Raw genomic sequence first — 20,786 nt, forward strand, 5'->3', positions numbered from 1 at the left:
AACATTGTATTTTTCTTATATCAAATCTATATTTGGTTGGTATTTGAAGCATGTTAATTTTTGGAGGAGATAAATTCATATCACAAGAACGAATTAATTCTTTTTCCATTAATTTCTTTGGGAAAAATTGATTTGATATATGATTTTTTTTATATACAACGATCGTCACGGAACGAATGAAATTCGTATGTCAGGATACCACTGTGTATGTATATATATATATATATATATATATATATATATATATATATATATATATATATATATATATATATATGTAGATATATAGATATAGATAGATAGATAGATATATATATATATATATATATATATATATATATATATATATATATATATATATATATATATATATATATATATATATATATATATATATATATATATATATATATATATATATATATATATATATAGAGAGAGAGAGAGAGAGAGAGAGAGAGAGAGAGAGAGAGAGAGAGAGAGAGAGAATATATATATATATATATATATATATATATATATATATATATATATATATATATATATATATATATATATATATATATAGATAGATAGATAGATGTAGATATAGATATATAGATATATTACTATACTTAATATCAGCAAAATATATCCTTAATTTTTCAAAATCGGCTCTTGCATACACCTAACTCTCCGTTATCGCGCGTAATTGGTGCCTAAAAAAACGGTGTGATAGCGGAAAACGCGATAACAGAAGTGAAGAATAAATAGGAAATAAATAATTTGGTGCCTCAACCCAAAAATGTTTCTAAAAAATTTTCCTGTTGCCCCAAATTTACTACCATTAATACTGGAGTAGCTTATTAACATTTTGACAATCTGAAATGAATGAAAACCAGCTCTGGACAACAGAATACCACGTGTGAGACTGAGGGGTGGTGGTGATGGTGGTGGCAGTGGTGGTGGTGGTGGCGGTGAGCAGAGTGAATGGAACCAATAAGTTCCCTTATTCAAATCACATGACGTGAATACACAGCGATGATTGGCTGCTGGCTCCTCCTCCTCATGATCATCATCTTTCTCCCCCTCCACCTCTCCCTATCTAAACATTCGTCAGTGTGTGGTTGTGATATGGGTACTACTACTACTACTACTACTACTACTACTACTACTACTACTACTACTACTACTACTACTACTACTACTACTACTACTACTACTACTACTACTACTACTACTACTACTACTAATACTGGTGCACGATAACAACTTTCCAGATGCTCTAAAACTGAATTTTATAGATTTTCATGTGTGCAATAACGCCTAAACGCAATAATGGAGGGTTAGGTGTAATTTAATCTCTCTCCTTTATAGTCCTCTTTGTAACTTATCTCATCTTCCTCCTCAATTTTCATCTGTAATGTCACATGATCACTTCTCTCCATTAGACTATGGTATTGTATGATTGCAGGGGGCTCTGGTTTCTTTGTGAACACTAGGTCAAGCAATGATGGGGGGTTTTTTCATCCCCCTCTACCTTGTTGACTCCTCCACCCGCTGGCCCATTGCATTAACCATAGTCAACTGTAACACTTTCTCGCTCCACTGCCCAGCATTATCCATTACTTCCATCTCTCCAGTTTATTTTTTTATAGTTAAAGTCTCCAACTAAAAGTATTCTTCTATCTTTTCTTATCATGTTATCTAGGCACTTCATCACCTCTCTTTGCATATCTTTATGTTCTTCTGATCCCCAAGTATTAGTCTTTGGTGGAATATATGCAACTTTAATTTTTCTTTTCTTCAAATCTTCTGTTCTGATTGTTACTTCCATTACTTCCACTTTGTCCTCACCATATTGCACATCCACCACACATATATTATCACGAATCATTATTAGCACTCCTCCCCCTTTATCCTTCCTGCCCCTCCTCCAGGCAATATATCCCTCCTCTTTAAATTTGACATGGATCTCTCCTCTCAGTTTTGTTTCAACGATGCACATTACATCCGGCTTTTTCTCTCTCAAATAATCCCTGACTTCCAATATGCTTGATAACAACCCATCTATATTAGTCACTCTTAATTTCTTACTTCCTCTTCGCCCTCCTCTTTTTTTCTTTAGGTACCACTTCTTTAGTCTCATATCCAGAACCCTCCAGTAAAAATTCTTCTCTATCTTTGTCCTTTTCTCGTTTTTTCCTTAGCTTCACTTCTTAGCACTCTCTCCTTTTCCCTTTCCTCTAAGTTCATATCTCTTTTTATCCATATATCCTTATGTTCAACATCATTGGCCAGTTTCCCTTTTCTAGCCATAATTTCTTCTACAGCTACTTGAGATCTCATTCTCATCTTCATTGGTCTCCTACCCCTTCACTGTATCTTCCTAGCCTGATCACTTCCTCCACCTCCTGGTCAAATTCTTGTGTGCTGTCTTGTACTCGTTTGATAACAGTTTTGACCAATTCTCTTTCTTCACGTTCTCTCGTGAATTTATTTGGATTCTTCTTTTCCTTTATCCCAAAAATCATGAAGTTTTTTTTCTTGTCCACTGCATCCCGCACCAAATCTTCTTTTTCTTTAATAACTTCAATTACAGCGACTTTTGTGTTCTCTTGAATTTGTTTCCTTACCACTTACCACATTTGAAAATTTGACTTTTTCCTCTTCTTGCTCCTGTTTCCATTCATTTCATAGTTCTTTCAGCTTGTTATCACCTAATCCACCTTCTGCCCTGTCTGTAATCCCGTATTGCACTTTAATCTGCAAGCTCTTTAAAGAGCTTTCGTAATTTTGGCATGTGGCTTTTAGAACTTCATTTTGCTTCTTTATTTCCTGAATCTCCTCTTTCAATTCCTGATTTATTGCACTGGCCTTCTCACATTCAGCTAATCTCAATATCAGGGCTGTGTTCTCTGTTATCAGTCGGTCTTGTTTGTCCATTAGACTGGTCATCACCTCCTTCATATATCTTAATTTTCTTTCTACGTTGATACGCCTTCTCATATTACCTCATTCATCCCTGAAACCCAAAAAATCCTTGTCCATAGTATCATCTGAGTTTCCTTGGACCAACAGGAGTTTCTATATAGCGTTGGTTATCATTTGGCATTTGTTTTGATTCCGCCATAAGCTTGGCAGCGCTACTTTGTTCAATTTGTATGTGTGTGTGTGTGTGTGTGTGTGTGTTTTTTTTTTAGATTCAATAAGGCGAGCATATTAGACAACACTGGTGCAATGAAAGTCTTATTTATTTCAGGGATAACACCTCCATCAAGTAATTATGGAACTCTAAGAGGTCTGGAACACAGCCTTAATCCTCAGCTAATCAAATATGCACATGAAACTGACTACTCCATAGCACAGGCACGGAGAGAAGATCGTCACCAACTCTTTACTTGTTACTCCAACCTCCCTGTGAGTTGGCTTTATGAGTTTTTTTTTCTGTGTCTACTATATCAGACAGATACCTCTGTCAGTTTTACATTTCAGAGTATCCTTTGTTAATGCCATCTGCCACATAATGTAGTCTTGAAAATGCTCATGCTACACAACTGGGCCAAACAGAGGATCAGTCTTTTCTCTTCACTGAGACCTAGATTTTAAGATGGATTTTCATTCATTTTTATTTTATCTTTTTATTGTTTTTCTTCTGTGTTTATGTGTGTGTTTGTGTGTCTCACTTTGTTTGTTCTTTATATGGTGGTACAGTGGAGACTCAATAGTTGAACTTTTCAATACTCGAATGCAGAAGTTCAGTTTAATATTTTAAAAGATACCTGATAGTCAAGCGTCCATATAGTACATGGTTGTAAACAAAGGTTCCCATCCTCTCCCTCCCCAACTCTGCCAGTTGTGCTGCTGTGATTGTCAGAATAACATTCTTTTCAGTTCTGTTTGTAGTGTTTCATTTATAAACTTACATTAACACCAAAGACTTGTTAGTGGTGAAAATATCTGGTAATCGAATGGCCATACACATGGTTGTAAACAAAGTTCTGGCCTCTCCTTCCCCACTGCTGCCATTGTCCCATTCTGATACAGGTATTACTTGTAATACCGAAGCAAAGTACCGGTATTCTGGTATACCGGATACCGGTATGCATCCCTAGTCCTGCCGCAGTCTTGAAAAAAACTACATTCTTCTGTGTTCTCTCTGTAGTTTTTCATTTAGAAACTTACAATGGCACCAAAGAGGCTTATTAGTGGTTAAAATAAGAATCTAATGAGAATGCAAGTTTTTGTGAGGAAAAGCCCTCCACTAGTGGGTTCACAGGAATCACACCAGATGTTTTCATGGATGGTGACTCGTCCTTGGACGATCTCCCTCCTCCCCTCTCCTCCCCCTCCTCTTCTATGTTATCCATCACCAGCCTTCACTTACAGTATATGTGCAAATTGAAATTATATAAAAATAACAACATTGATATTTTTATAAACTTGAGGTTTTAAAATTGGAACAAGTTACCTGATTTGCATATAGATATCAATAGGCAGATTTTTTGATACTTGAACAGTCTTTTGGAACTAATTAAGTTTGGGTATTGATCCTCCACTGTATATGGATTTTAAGTTCAGATCACTTAGGTCTAGAAATTTCTCTTTTGTAAGCTTGCCAAATTATTGTCAGTGTACTATTTCCACATTTGTTTGGAAGAAAAGAAAAATGTGTGTTTGTATTTGCAGCGCTCGGAGAGTGAAAATGGCAGTGTAGAACTGAAAGATGAAAGTCTAATTTGGCCTTATGAAGAGAAGTTTGGAACAAGGTTTAGAGTTCTGTTTGAAAGTATAAAGTTTAGACTGCAAGCCCCATTAGACTCTGGTGATGGACCCTTGTCTCAGGTGAGTTTTCTTAACTGTCCTTTAGCTATTCTTGAATTCTCAACTTTCAAAATTTTGATGATCATGAAAACTGTAATTTGTAGTATTAAATGGCTGTTTTATTTGTATGTGAAATAAATATGACTTTCCTATGTGAGTCATGTAACATTTATTCAATCCACTTCTAAATAACTTACCAGGTATAACTCATTTATATATTCATATATTATATTGAGCATGAATGTCTTTAGTTGCACATAAATTACTCAGGGTGGCTAACCATTAATTTTTATGAATGATAGGATTGTGGGGACAAATTATGTGTTGGCATAGCATAATAATAAAAACCCAATCTTTGCTCTCTCACTATGGTGAATGTTCCATCTCAAAACTGGCAATTGTGGGCAATCTTAAAATGTTTGTAGAAAACTTGACCTTTCTGCATACTTGATGCTCTTTTTTTATTTATTTATTTTTTATACTATGTCTTGGGAATTAGGAAAAATCCACTGCAACAACTGCCACTTTCCTCAGGTTTATAATCCTAAATCAATGATTCATTGCCAGTTATGACCTTAGATACCCTAACCTAAGTACTTTATACTATAAAGTATACTATAAAAGAAAAATACCTACAATAAGTATGTTATGTAAATTTTGCCTCATGTATTGTAGTAAGAGTGATGACAAACAGCCAACAGAACCAATGTAGGAAATACTTAATATAGTGGTAGATAAATACCATAGTACCTGTGGATTTTGTAGCTAGCAGGAGGGTTTACATATATGAGAGTTAATTACAGACGCTGGTGCCATTTTTAAAAATTTGCTTCATGTCAGTGCCCTCCTTGAAAATTAAGTGCTAAAAAATCAGATAGCTTTCAGAATGGGATTAATTACCAAAAGTGCTGAAACATTAAGTTTTCAAAATTGCTCCATGTCTAAAGATAGGACTTTTGCTGTAGAATGATATCTAGACGAGAGAAATGTAGCATTGTGGATATTCTATCTACACTTTTACTTTTTTCTTGTTTTTTTTAGGTATTATTCCACATCATATTCATTCACTATCCAACCTTCAGGAAGTGGATAGAAAGTTAACTCAGATTGGTGGTGGTTTAGATCATGACTGACAGATTGAACTCACCGCCAGTAATGCTAACCACTCCACTACAATTATATGCTTATTTCAGCTTGAACCATACATAACCCATGCTGCTCTTTATGATGTCAGTAGAAGCTGTAAGCTTTCAGAAGATTTTCACTTTGACATGAACAATCCAATGGCACGAAATTTGTTGGCAAGGAACAAGAAGAAATCTGACGACACAAAAGAAAATTCAGGGATCTCTCTCCCACTTTCTCTCTCAGGAATCCCAGAAGAGTGGATTGCACACCCAAAACAGGTCAGAAATTTCTATTGATTAAAAACAAATAAAATATATGGATTAATACATTAATAAAAGATTTAATGGCTACAAGTTGACAATGTAGCTTTTAAAAACAGGCTTTGATGAGTTATCACCTAAGATAAGTTTGCAACAATTAGAGTCTTGTAATCCTAAGAAATATATATAATTTTTCATAGCTCTATCTAAATATTAAATAAGCATTAAGGATCATCTTTTCCTGTGCATGGATATGTAAACTAATACTCCACATTTTTTTTTTATCATAAAACACTGCATGATATATATATATATATATATATATATATATATATATATATATATATATATATATATATATATATATATATATATATATATATCAATGTATAGCATCAAATGCATTTTGCAGGCTGTCATGAGTGTAACAAGACCTAACAGTGAAGTTTTCCTTGTAATTTGGATTGAGAAAGTTCTACAGGGATCAATTGGCCAGACTGTGGAGCCCTACTTGAAAAGCATGGACCTAAAGAGTATTCAGAAGCTGCAAAGAACAATTAAAACATGCTGTCACAGGTTGGTTGTGCTGAACTATCCATCTAACTCTATATACAGCAGAATCCACTCAAATGGCAAAAACTGACACACACACACACACACACACACACACACACACACACACACACACACACACACACACACACACACACACACACACACACACACACACACACACACACACACACACACACACACACACACACACACACTCGGGAGATGACAGGAAGCAGACATTTTAGAGTAGCACTGCCAAGGACCATCTCCAGGTGTGTAAGTCAGCTATACTGCTTGGTTGTGTGCATTGGGTTGGGAGGGAGAGGTGTTGGTGCATGTCCTAGTCAGATGATATCCCATTGTTTTTCCCTTTTTGTGAAAAAAAAAAAAGATAATGGATAAATGAGGCCGATGGTGGTGCTACTCCCTGCAGTGGCGAAACTGTGAAACAAGGATGAAAATCTGGTAAGAGACACTGTGGACAAAAATGAAAATGTGTACTGATTTTTGGGATGAAAGATGACTTGCCATATAGGTATGAAAGAGAAAGAGTAGAGAGAGCCAATATTACAAAGATACTAATGGAGATTAACCCCTTACGTATGATTTTATTTATTCATTTATTTCATTTTATTTATTTATTTATTTTTTTACCTTCCTTCCCCCCCGGCCTACCATTTCTGGGTATTTTTCAACTCTCAACTAGGGATTTCTTTTTCTTATGGGATTGTAGATCATATTTTTCCGCATCTGAAATCAAAATCCGCAACTCTCTAAGTGCTCTGGTTCGGTCGTGGCGGGCTGCCAAAGTCTGAAAAATGAAGAAAATATTCTCCCTGGGGGCCAACAGAAAACAGGGGTTTCACCTGTCAAATGCAAGTTTTGTGTATACATGCTACAATGTTTTGCACCACTCTAGAATGAGTGATGTAACACAGGAAACATCATGACACCACGTGTATATCTGCATCATACAGCTATCACCTACAACCACACAAAACAAAACAAAAAAAAAGTGAAATTCATGGCTCATTTCTGGGGCACACAAAATTTTGTGTGCATATGTACGTGTGTATGTGTGCGCCATAGGTTTACACGGTGCCCAGACAACACTCTAGTGATGCACACAAAGGAAGGGAGGGCCTAGGGAGGGGAGAGGAGGTGGGAAGAGGGAAAGGACGAGGGAGGGAAAGGGTCGACCAGACCCTCTGTGAATCACGTGGGGATTGGGGGGTGGACTGCTAGTACGCAGCGTGGGCCAGCATTACAATGGTCAGTCCTGACCTACAGAAAATGCTCTTTCCAGTGGTGCTAATGCCAGGTCCTTACCTCTTACTGCCAGTTTTTTACAGCCCTTGCTATATGTAAGCTGATAGGCATTACAGTTTCAAATTTCACCCACCGATATGTAGGCTGTTTGTACATAAGGGGTTAAGAGTGATGACAGCAACCTGGAAAATGAAGTTGAGGAACCTCAGAGGTTGGGAAAATATGAGCAGGGGAAATCATGGCTATTAAAAATAAAGTTTAAGTCACAAGTAGATGCTGAAGAAGTGTTAGTAGGGGTGAGTAAACTAGCAAGAAAGGACTAGTACAAAAACATATGGATCAAGAAAGATCTTAATGAAGAAACTAAAGAAGCACCGAGATGTGCGCAACAGCAACTCTTGAGTCTGGGGTGGTTGCCGTGAGCCCAAACTGTTGACATATGTATATTTTTATTTTTCTGTATTGATGAAGTATTATTTAATATTTCAACATGAAAAATTTAGGCACATTCTTTTTAGTTTAAATAAAAGGTTTTTATTACATATATGTTTATTTTTTCATTGGGGTAGCATACAGAGAACCAGAATGGATATGAAGCCATCCCAACTTTGCTCCGCTAATCCTGGGCAAGTTCCAGCTATCTGGAGCGGATGTTCCTTGTTCCGTGTATCATAGGACAGCGTGATAACCCTTAAGGGGCCTTTCAAAGATAAGCTTGAGCTTATAAGAAAGTGTGAGGCAGGTATAGCTCACAGTGTCATTCCAGTGCAAATGGGTGTCCCTAGATTAACAGTACAGGGCATCCTCACAGTTTAATGGGGTTAGGGCAGTTTTTCATCGGTTGAATGAGCGTTTATTTGGATTGTGAAGCAATTTTTCCCATAAGATACTTAAAAATTATGGGGGATAGGGACCAACCTCCAGCCTAGACCCCCACCAAAACATCACTATAACCTCTAAAAGACACTAACTAAATCAGTACTATTAAAGGCTTAATTTATATTGCACGTGGTAGCGTCAGTTTAATGGGGTATCATACTGACCTATGATACACGGAACGCGGGCCATGATTCTTGGTGCGAAACCAGTAACATTATCACACACAAGCTGGCCGCGTTCTTGCTATGTTAGGGAAACAGCCCAGTAACCAAGACCAAGCCTAATCAAAACAAACCAGAACAAAACCATGCCAAGTGCTTTGTGCTGCCATTGCACTTGCACTTCCAGTTATTGAAGAAAAGGAAATTAGGGAAGAAATGAGAGCTGCACGTCGGCAACTTTTGGAGTTGGGGGATGGTTGCCATGAACCCAAACTATCAACATGATATACATATACAGTAATACTCCGCTTAGTGAACGTTCGTCTAACAAATTTCTGGTTTAACGTACTATATAAAGTTAGACCAAAAAGTCCGCATTACGTACAACCACATCCGTTTTAGCGAATTTTCTGGGTTTGAATTTGCCGGGTGAGGGACTGAATGCGGCAGCTTTGATTGTCTGGCTCCCCGCCTGTATCTAGCGCTCCTGGAGCTGGATCCAAGTTTTTTAACAACCTCAGAGCAACCTCCTGCTGCGAAATGGCTTCCATGAACGCTTGGAGGGACGGTGACAAGGTTGCTCTGAGGTTGCTGGGAACACCACCTCTGGAGGTGGTGTTACTGTCTTATATATGTATTTATGTTCACAAAACAACATTTCTGTTAGCTTTTTACAAACCTTGCCCCCAAGAAAGGATTGTTTTATAATGCATAAAGTGAAATCTTACATGGAATACCAAAAAATAAAGCAGAGATGATGAGATTAGCCACAGACGGCGGAGACTGGTGACTTGGCCGCTTCTTCTTCTTCTTGTGACCTTTTTAGCTTGGCGTGTTGTCTTTCACCACAATATTAAATTTGTTTCCACTTCTCTATTGCCTGCTATAATGAATTACTAATGAAATACTGTGTTATTTCATTAGTAATTCACTATCACTCACTGCCACGAAGTCCAGGTTATCCTCATGGCATGAGCGTATATGAATACTAAGATATGATATCCATTATAGCAGGCAATAGAGTAGTGGAAGCAAATTTAATATCGTGGTGAAAGACAACACGCCAAGCTAAAAAGGTCACAAGAAGAAGAAGCAGCAGCCAAGTCGCCGGAGTCTCTGCCGTCTGTGGCTAATCTCATCATCTCTGCTTTGTTTTTTTATATTTCATGTAAGATTTCACTTTATGCATTACAAAACAATCCTTTCTTGGGGACAAGGTTTGTAAAAAGCTAATAGAAACACACACACACACACACACATATATATATATATATATATATATATATATATATATATATATACATACACATACAGTAAAGTCTGGGGTTACGTCGGTCTCGAGTTACGTCAAACTCGTAGTTACGTCAGTCTACTATAAGGCAATTTAAGATAAAGAAAATTGAAAATTTATAAATCGTAAAGCGCGGGATTTATTGTTATTGTTGGCCGCCAGGCATCACTAGTGGTTACCTGCCACACCGCCCGCCTCACGCTTGAATACAATAACACCCTGCCTCAGTTCCACCACTGTCGCCCCTGGCAAGTGTTATCTTACTTCTGCGTTACTGACTCAAGTTCTTAGTATCTTGCTCAATGGCACCAAAGAGAAAATTCCTTAGTGACAGCAGTGATGCTAAGAAAAGGAAAACCATTACACTACAAGAAAAAGAGGACATAATTAAAAGACATGAGAAGGCAGGCAGCAGCTGTGTGTGAAGGAGTGAAGAAGAAAATGGGAAGCCCATTACCATGACAATGGGAAGGTTGACGACCTTGAGGGCTCACGCACCCATCACAACAATAACAACTCCGGAGCCTTTGCTTGGGCCACACGACACTCGCAGCTCACTTGCACCGTCTGCGTCTGTCTGCTGATCCCTATTGCCCTTTCCTATTGCATTTCCTGCTTCCCTGCCCACACTTCTACTCCCACCGCACTGCACTATGCTCCCAGCTGTCCGCCCTGGGCGTCACAACATTCGACCTGCCCACCCTCCTGGCGGCCTCAGGCATCCACCCCTCTCGGCAACCTGCAGTCCTTTGCATTCACGGCCCTAATCAACAACAAAAACACGCTTGTGTTTCATATTCCTACATAGTTGTAAATAATATAACAATATAACCTTTAACTTACCTGAATGACCATAAACAATGATTGGTTGAAAACTCAATAATATGCTTTGAAATGTACGGAAACTCGAGTTACGTACAAAATCAACTTACGTCATGTTTCAGAAACGTAACTCTGACGTAAACCGAGACCTTACTGTGTATATATATATATATATATATATATATATATATATATATATATATATATATATATATATATATATATATATATATATATATATATATATATATATATATATATATATATATATATATATATATATATATATATATATATATATACAGGCAACCCCCGTTTAACGAAGGTTCACACAATGAAATTTCGCTACAACGAAGGTTTCATTTTACTACCATCTGCTCATTTAACGAACACCAAACTCGCTTTAACGAAGTTTTATCCAGGTAATTTTTTCCAAATTTGAAAGCCCCACCAAATCATGCAAGCTGACAGGGGTTTTGAATAATCAGGAGCTGCTGGTACTAAGGCCTGCCTCAGGAGAAATCCTGAGACACCTGTAGAATAAAGATCAAGATCAAGCCTCTCGTGGACAACACAGGCGCTGCCGATACAAAGGCCTGACTCAGAAGAAATTTTGCGTCACCTGTAGCATCAAGATCAAGATCAAGATCAAGCACACCACTCACTCCCCAGTCAAAACATAACAGCGTCACTAACAGCTCATCTTCCCTAGTTCAACTTACCACCAAAATGCCCTGCAATGTGGCCTAACGTTCCTAAGAAGACCAGGAAGTGTCTTACTCTTGAAGTGAAGCTGGGTATTATTCACAGACACGAGAGAGGCCAGAAAACTAATAACATTGCTGGCCACTATCTTGACTCCATCTACTGTCTTCTATTTTCAAGTCAGCAGACTCTATTAAGAAGGCTGGTGAAACCGTATCTTCCTTGCAAGCTAAAAGAACCACCTGAACTCGTGACTCTACAATGGATAGAATGGAAAGCCTTGTGGAAATGTGGTACATAAGTTTTGCATGCGGTACCATGATGCGCACTTTGTTTACATTCCACAGGTTGCCAGTTAGTGTCTTTCCCGTTTCACTCTCCCTCCCTTCATAAAGTTAAGATCATCAACATTATAAAGTTATGTACATACATACATTAGTGTACATTATAATGACTTAAATTAAACTACCTAAATGTTTAACTTCATAATTTTTACTTTCATTAAACCTTTTACTGTACTATGATGCACTCTCGCTTTGCTTACTTTCAATGGAAGTTCAAATCAGGGGTTAAACTTGTTATAATCGGTTCGCTTAACAAAGTTTCGCTTAACGAAGTGTTTTTTAGGAACGTAACCCCTTCGTTAAATGGGGGTTGCCTGTATATATATATATATATAAATATATATATATATATATATATATATATATATATATATATATATATATTTTTTTTTTTTTTTTTAACTTATGTGGTATGTTGGAGACCAGCCCAGAATGCATCCACCCTATTTCCATTATTTCCTATGGGAAAATTATGTCCGCTTAACGAATTTCTGCTTTACGAACAGCTTTGACATCCCCTATCCTATTCTTTAAGCGGAGTATTACTGTATTTCATCTTTCTAGACCGATAAAATATTTAATATTCAATATAGGAAAATTTCAGGCACGTTCTTTTTAGTTTGAATTATAGGGTTTTATTACATATCTTATGTTTATTTTTTCATTGGGATAGCATACGAAGAACCAGGATGGATGTGAAGCCATCTCAACTTTGCTCTGCTAATCCTGGGAAAGTTCCAGCTATCTGGAGTGAATGTTCCTTGTTCTGTGTATCATAGGCCAGTGTGATAACCCCTTTACATTTCCGCCTGATGGGGTGGCAGCGAATTTGGGGTGGCAGCGGATTTTACCAGGTGGGTGGTGCACGAGATATGAATGTTGAATTGGCGAGTCAGTCGGTCGAACCTTGAGGATTGGGTATTAATTAAGTGAGTTCGAATTGGCGATAATTCGAACTGCGAATGGTCGAATCACGAGGATCCCCTGTATCAACAATTTGGAAGAACAGGGACAAATACCGCAAGACCTCTGCATCATGCAAGTGTTTTTATTTCCAAAAATGTACGGTACAGTACCCTAATGTGTTTAATAAAAAAAGCTAGATATAAATGAAGCCTTTAATAGTACAGTAAGTCCTCATTATACAGTACATATGTGTTCCTGAAAACCTTACCACAAATCAAAATTACCGTATACTGAACCCATTATAACATGTAATAATAGGGGATACGTTCCACCATGTTGAAAGTCACCCCTACTCACACGAAAATACATGAAAATAGTCATTTAAAAAAATATAAAGTATTGTGCAAAAGAAATAAACGGAAAATGTTTTTATTTACCTTTCACTCGCCATGTATTCTATCAGATGATGTCCCTCTCGAGGCTAAGGGACAGTAGGGATTTCAGCCCTTACTCATAATATCCTCAAAAAACACGCCGTAAGGATTTCACTTGTGTTCAGTGGGAAACACGGGAAGGGACTGATTGTTGTGGTGGCCGCGCAGCATGCTGGCGCTACGATGGGGTTAAACAAAACACGATCAGATATCATATCTGAATTTTTCTTACCGTAAATAGAATCGAGGGTAGTAATAACCAAACACTGTAACTGTGAATTTACTGGATAATGAAGTACCGTATAAGGAGGACTTTCTGTGTGTATATATATATATATATATATATATATATATATATATATATATATATATATATATATATATATATACAGTAAGGTCTCGGTTTATGTCAAAGTTACGTTCCTGAAACATGACGTAAGTCGATTTTGTACGTAACTTGAGTTTCCGTACATTTCAAAGCATATTATGGAGTTTTCAACCAATCATTGTTTATGGTCATTCAGGTAAGTTAAAGGTTATATTGTTATATTATTTACAAGTATGTAGGAATATGAAACAAGCTTGTTTTTGTTGATGATTAGGGCCACGAATGTGAAGGACTGCAGGTTGCAGAGAGGGGTAGACGCCTGAGGCCGCCAGAAGGGTGGGCAGGTCGAATGTTGTGATGCCCAGCGTGGACAGCTGGGAGCGTAGTGCAGTGCGGTGGGAGTAGAAGCGTGGGCAGCGGGGCAGGAAATGCAATAGGAAAGGGCAATAGGGATCAGCAGACAGGCGCAGACGGTGCAAGTCAGCTGCGAGTGTCGTGTGGCCCAGGCGAAGGCTCCGGAGTTGTTATTGTTGTGATGGGTGTGCGAGTCCTCAAGGTCGTCAACCTCCCCGTTGTCATGGTAACGGGCTTCCCATTTTCTTCTTCCCTCCCTCACACACAGCTGCTGCCTCCCTTCTCATGTCTTTTAATTATGTCCTCTTTTTTCTTGTAGCGTAATGGTTTTCCTTTTCTTAGCATCACTGCTGTCACTAAGGAGTTTTCTCTTTGGTGGAAGTGAGGCAGGGTGTTATTGTATTCAAGCGTGAGGCAGGCAGTGTGGCGGGCAACCACCAACAATAACAATAAATCCCGCACTTTACGATTTAAAAATTTTCAATTTTTTTAATCTTAAATTGCCTTATAGTGGACTGACGTAACTACGAGTTTGACATAACTCGAGACCAACGTAACCCGGGACTTTACTGTATTTATATATATATATATATATATATATATATATATATATATATATATATATATATATATATATATAGGCTGTTATTCTCTTGGATAGGGTGGTGGTGGTGAACCCGATGTACTCAGAAGGTCGGCAACTGCAGTCGCCATGGTGGCATGAGTATTGGTACACTAGATTCACGTCTTGTAGAGGGCATGTGGGTGGAGACAGCTGTTCTTGATGACTAGGCTGGATGTGCGCCTTGTTTTGTAATATATTATAAACTTCAGTTTCGCGGCGGGATCAGCGGGCTTGACGTTGTTTTGTATGATTTTCTTGAGAGCCTTTTCATCTTTGTGGTAGGCTGAAGACATGTAATTCTTATAGTAAAGCATTATATTTTGAGGTGGTTGCAGCTGGGTTTTCTCTTTCATGAAGGAGTTCAAGCGGTGTTCGAAGTCATCGAATACTTGATAGACATGAACTACAAAGAGTATACTACCACAATATGTAGATGTGTCATGCAATGCTGGCTGTGTCTGCATCACCAGCTTCACCCTGCACAGTAGCATTAAAAAGTCTGTGTTGATTGCAGAATTGCCACAGCCACCCTTTAATTCTCTATATCAATTTCTGTGCCAGCTTCCTAGCTGCTGCTGCACATACCATATCATAAGGCAGTATTTAATGCAGCATCTTTTCTACTCCTTACATTTTACCTTGATACACCTTTACCACTTTTATTTGATGATGCATCCACACAGTATTTGGCAGAATATTCTACCAGCTTATCTTCTGATTTACTAATGTCCGTTCCAGTTTGCTTGGCCACATCATACTCCTCACAAACACACAACTTTAGCTCCTTTCTCTAATTTTCTTATTTCCAGCTTTTAAAGCACAGTTAGGGCCACTGACATATGCCTAATACCATTGGGAGACATATTAAGAGTTCTAAGGTATTGAAAAATGCACAAACTTGCTCACTGATACCAGACAATACACAGTGTTCACTAGCATCAGTCAGACTTGTTTACAACTGCCTGCCACAGCAGCTCTGCCATCTATTGGCCATTTCTGGAAGTGCATGAGGCATGTATTGCTTGAATTGATTTGTTGGCCATCCAGACTCAAACTATAAAATTATTGTCTGTACACTGTCCGAATAAACCAAAATCCGGATAAACGAGGTCCAAATAAACAAAGCTCAAGCATTTCTTTTTATCTACTGTGTCTCACTAGCTCTTCCTTTTCCTTAATCACCTGTATCACTGTTTTACATTTTTTCTCATATTTGTTGTTTAACTACAGCAAAATTGACTTTTTCATCCTCATGTTTTTTTTTTTTTCATGCCTTCTTCCACTCTTCCAGCTTAGTTTCTTTCATCACCACTCCCTCTCCTGCTCCCACATTAGTGTTCCCTTTTTCCTACAGCCCATCCAACACCACTTCACAGCCCTTGCACTTGTCCTTAGGGACGCTATTCTCCTTTCTTATTTCTTCCGTTGTTTTCTTCATGTCATTGTTCATCCTAACAATATTTTATAGTTCTTCTGCATTTCTCTTTTAGTTCTCCATTTTCCAGGAACAGCTGATCTTGGTTCTCTAATATCCTGGCAATCACCTCCCTGAGACACCTAATTTCCCTTTCCTTTTGCATATTGGTTCTTTCCTCTTTAAATCCTGAGAAATCCCTTGTAGTATTCTACTCTCCCAGCTGCCATAGTCCTAAGGGCATCTCTAAGGTTCCTTCCTGGGCCTTTGCTCCTCCGTTTATATGGCTAGCAGTGCCGTCTAGATTCCTCTTCCCTTCCAACTTTTTTTTTTTTTTTTTTTTTTTCTTCCAACACAAGGTAATTTAACAAATTTTGGAGACAAGAAACACTAGCCTAATCCTTCTCTCCCCCTTGTAATATATCACCAGGCTTATTGTTCTCTGAAGTCAACAGTATTTATCGTTGCAGGAGTTTTGTTGTGTGTATTTACCTAGTTGTATTTACCTAGTTGTAACACACGGGAGGGGAACTATGCTTGTGCTGTCCCTTCTCTGTAATCCCAAAAATGATCCAACTTCATCATAAAATTATGTATTGTTGTTGCTCCAGTAACTTCTCTAATACATTCCAAGCTTCGACAGTTCTGTATGGATAACTCTTGCATGTGCCTTTCTTCAGTTTCTTCCTGCTCTCCCTTCTGGATTGCTCATCACTCAATACCAAATCCTCTCTGTTATTCTTATCCATTTCTTCTATCATTCTAAAGGTTACAATCAAATCTCTCCTTCTCTTTTCCCAGGACATCAGATACAATCTTAACAATTTCTACTCGTAAGGGAGATCTTTCAGACTTGGAACCATCTTTGTTGCAGCTTGCTGGATATTCTCTAGCTTTTTAATATCCTTCTTCAGATTCGGTGACCAAGCTAGTGCTGCATATTCCAACCTTGGATGTATCATAGTTACAATAATCTTCATCATATCATCATCAATGTACGAAAATGCAACTCTTATATTCTTGAGTAGATTATAAGTTCCCCACAGTTTAACTTATGTGCTTTCCTGGTGACATGTCATCCATAACAATCACTTAAGTCTTTCCCTGTGTTTCTTTTCTGAATGTTTTCGTCCCCCAACTTATAAACTGGTCTATTTTGGTTGCTTAAAAGTCCCTCCATGTCAGCTAATGATTCAGTTTGCATTCTCCTGTGTTCCTCATTGTTCCACAACCTTGTCTTTGGAGACACATAGATTATGGCAAAATTTCTTGTGGGATTTCCCTCACACCAAATGCCCACTTTAATCAATTCCACGTCATTTTTCCCTAAATAACTTCATCTAATAGAGCTTTCTTGGTTAAGATCCGGTATTTAAATACTCAATGGATTTATCCAACTTTGTCTCTGCCAGTCCCACAATATTAGGTTAATTTCTTTTGAGATACAGGAGATCCTCGCAATTCGATGCGGTTAGGGTGGTTTTTCATCGGTCGAATCAGCGTTTATTCGAATCGTGAAGCAATTTTTCCCATAAGATACTTAAGAATTAGGGGGGATAGGGACCAACCTCCAGCCTAGACCCCCCAAAACATTACAATAACTTATCAAAAACACTAACTTAGACTAAATCAGTACTGTAAGTCCTCCTTATACGGTACTTCGTTATCCGTTAAACTCACAGTTACGGTGTTTGGTAATTACTACCCTCGATTTTATTTACGGTAAGAAAAATTCACATATACGGTATCTGCTCGTGTTTAGTTTACACGGTACCGTAGCACCACCACGCCGTGCGGCCACCATGCCGTGCAGCCACCACAACAATCAGTCTCTTCCTGTGTTTCCCACTGAACACAAGTGAAATCTTTACGGCTTGTTTTTTGTGGATGTTATGAGTGAGGGCTGAAATCCCTACTGTACCTTAGCCTTGGGAGGGACATCATCGGATAGAATACATGGCGAGTGAAAGGCAAATAAAAACATTTTGTTTATTTCTTTTGCGCAGTACTTTACATTTTCTTTATATGGCTATTTTCATGTACAGGCAAGCCCTGCTTAACAAACGGGTTACGTTCCTAAAAAAACGTTCGTTAAGCAAATTTTCGTTAAGCAAACCAATTATAACAAGTTTAACCCCTGACTTGAACTTCCATTGAGAGTAAACAAAGCAAGAGTGCATCATAGTACAGTAAAGGGTTTAATGAAAGTAAAAATGATGAAGTTAAACATTTAGGCAGTTTAATTCAAGTCATTATAATGTACACTAATGTATGTATGTCAGTAACTTTATAATGTTGATGATCTTAAAATTATGAAGGGAGGGAGAGTGGAGCGGGAAAGATGCTAGCCGGCAACCTGTGGAATGTAAACAAAGGGTGCATCATTGTACCACATTTCCACAAGGCTTTCCTTTTTATCCATTGCAGAGTCACGAGTTCGGGTGGTTCTTTTAGCTTGCAATAAAGATATGATCTCACCAGCCTTCTTAAAAGAGTCTGCTGACTTGAAAATAGTAGAGACAGTAGATGGAGTCAAGCCATGGTGGCGAGCAATGCTATTAGTTTTCTTGCCTCTCTCATATCTGTGAATAATATCCAGCTTCACTTCGAGAGTAAGAGACTTTCTGGTCTTCTTAGCAACGCTAGGCGACATTGCAGGACGTTTTGGTGGTAAGTTGAGCGAGGGAAGACGAGCTACTGCTGACGCTGTTATTGTTTTGATCTAGGGGAGTGAGTGGTGCACATTTTGTCTACGAGAGGCGCTGTTGTATTCAAAAGCCTGTTGACTTGCATGATACGGTGGGGCTTTCAAACTTGTAAAAAGTTACCTGGATAAAATTTCGTGAAAGTGAGTTTGGTGTTCGTTATACGAGCAGATGGTAGTAAAAGGAAAAGTTCGTTGTAGCAAAATTTCATTGTGTGAACATTCGTTAAGCGGGAGTTGCCTATATTTTCAGGTCTGTAGGGATGACTTTCGACGTGCTGAAACACATCCCCTAATATTACATGTTATAAAGGGTTCGATATACGGTAATTTCGATTTGTGGTAAGGTTTTCAGGAATGCATATGTATCATATAATGAGGACTTACTGTATATCATTTTAATGTGATGAGCTGAAGTGTGGCTACCATATGATACTTGTTATCTCTTCTCATCTGCAGCAGAATACTTGTAAGCCTTGAGAATAGCTCTGTAAATAGCTGGGTTTTGCTATTTACTAGATAGTTGTAGACTTCTACCATAAACCATGATTAGGTACACTAGGTAAATACCTTCTCACCATCCTTCCACCTCATTCAAAAATATTAATATTTCTCCACTTAGCTCATAAGATAAAATTTGGCTTGCTCCAATGCGTAAAATCTAAGAATTACAGAGATTGTCAATGAATATAATTTTTTGGCATAAGAACTTTTTGCTGATAATCATAAAAGAATTTTTGTAAGCACATGATTACTGGATATGTTGATTCAGATGTTATTCAGATTTTCTATAAAAAGTTATATAGAAGAGAAGACGGGATGTTTATGAATCCTCTCACCTCAGTTTTAGTTGCCCTTTATGACATGCTAGAATACATAAATACTTTATCAGCTGTCTCAGAGATCAAACACAATAAAGTTCTTTTAGGGAAAATGGAAGAAGAGTAATTTATAAAGAAGACATCTTTATCAAATGTCAGAGGGGTAAAGGATAAGGAAGAAAACTGAGTGGGATTGATGAAAATTTAATGTGTGAAGAGCTTTAGAAGCAGTGCTGGCTTGTGTATAGGCACTGTGGAACTGCAGTACCCCCTATTTCCTCTTGATATTGATAATATTCAATATAATGATTTTTCTTGAATTCTTTTTTTATACTTGTACAATATATAATCCTTAAACTTAATGTCAGTAGCCATCCCTTAGTTAAAAAAAAAAAAAAGCAAAATTCTTTGTATGGAACTGCATTAGAGTTCCAGCGGCGTGGAGTCTGGCTGCTTTGCACATGTGCACGTAGGAGGCTGCTTGTATGTCTGTAAGGGAAAGGGAACACTATGATTACCACAGTGCCTACCTTGGCACGTTGGTGGAAGGTAGTATTTATTTATTTACCCTGAGTGTGTTTTGCTTAAAAGAAATGGTGTACCAAGGAGAAAATTATTAATCTTTTTGCACAAATTAAAACAAAAAACATTAATTTGATTTTTAAATGAATGGATTAAGATTGAACTGTGACATTTCAGATTGTAGTACTTAAAAAATGTTTGATCTTTTAGGATGCTATCAAGTTTCTGAAAAAGGTTTCTTATATCTGTGTGTTTCCTTTTTTCAAAATATTAAAAGAAGGGCTAAAAGTGTTTAGAGCAGCACCCCCACAAATATTAGCTACAAGCTGCCACTGATTAGAGGCATAAATTTACCTGTGTAGCAAGAAAGAGAGGTGTATGATAGAGAAAAGTGGAAAGTAGTTTTGCAGTCATAGAGATATAGGCTTGAGCACCTTTATGGGAAGTTCCATTGCTCATGG

The 20,786-nt window shown here is 37.7% G+C and overlaps 1 protein-coding gene across 5 annotated transcripts in view; it reads left to right on the forward strand.

Moving 5' to 3' along the window:
* The window catches only part of LOC123517692 (dedicator of cytokinesis protein 9-like), a 159,282-nt gene that overhangs the window by 30,380 nt on the left and 108,116 nt on the right, over window positions 1–20,786 (forward strand). For all 5 annotated transcript variants that reach the window (XM_045278044.1, XM_045278045.1, XM_045278047.1 and 2 more), the window contains 4 exons: window positions 3,242–3,399; window positions 4,669–4,824; window positions 5,997–6,209; window positions 6,604–6,767. In XM_045278044.1, the coding sequence (XP_045133979.1) occupies window positions 3,242–3,399; window positions 4,669–4,824; window positions 5,997–6,209; window positions 6,604–6,767 (691 nt within the window). The remainder of the gene's footprint in view (window positions 1–3,241; window positions 3,400–4,668; window positions 4,825–5,996; window positions 6,210–6,603; window positions 6,768–20,786) is intronic.

Source organism: Portunus trituberculatus, chromosome 42, assembly GCF_017591435.1.
Source record: "Portunus trituberculatus isolate SZX2019 chromosome 42, ASM1759143v1, whole genome shotgun sequence".
Taxonomy (NCBI): Eukaryota; Metazoa; Arthropoda; class Malacostraca; order Decapoda; family Portunidae; genus Portunus; species Portunus trituberculatus.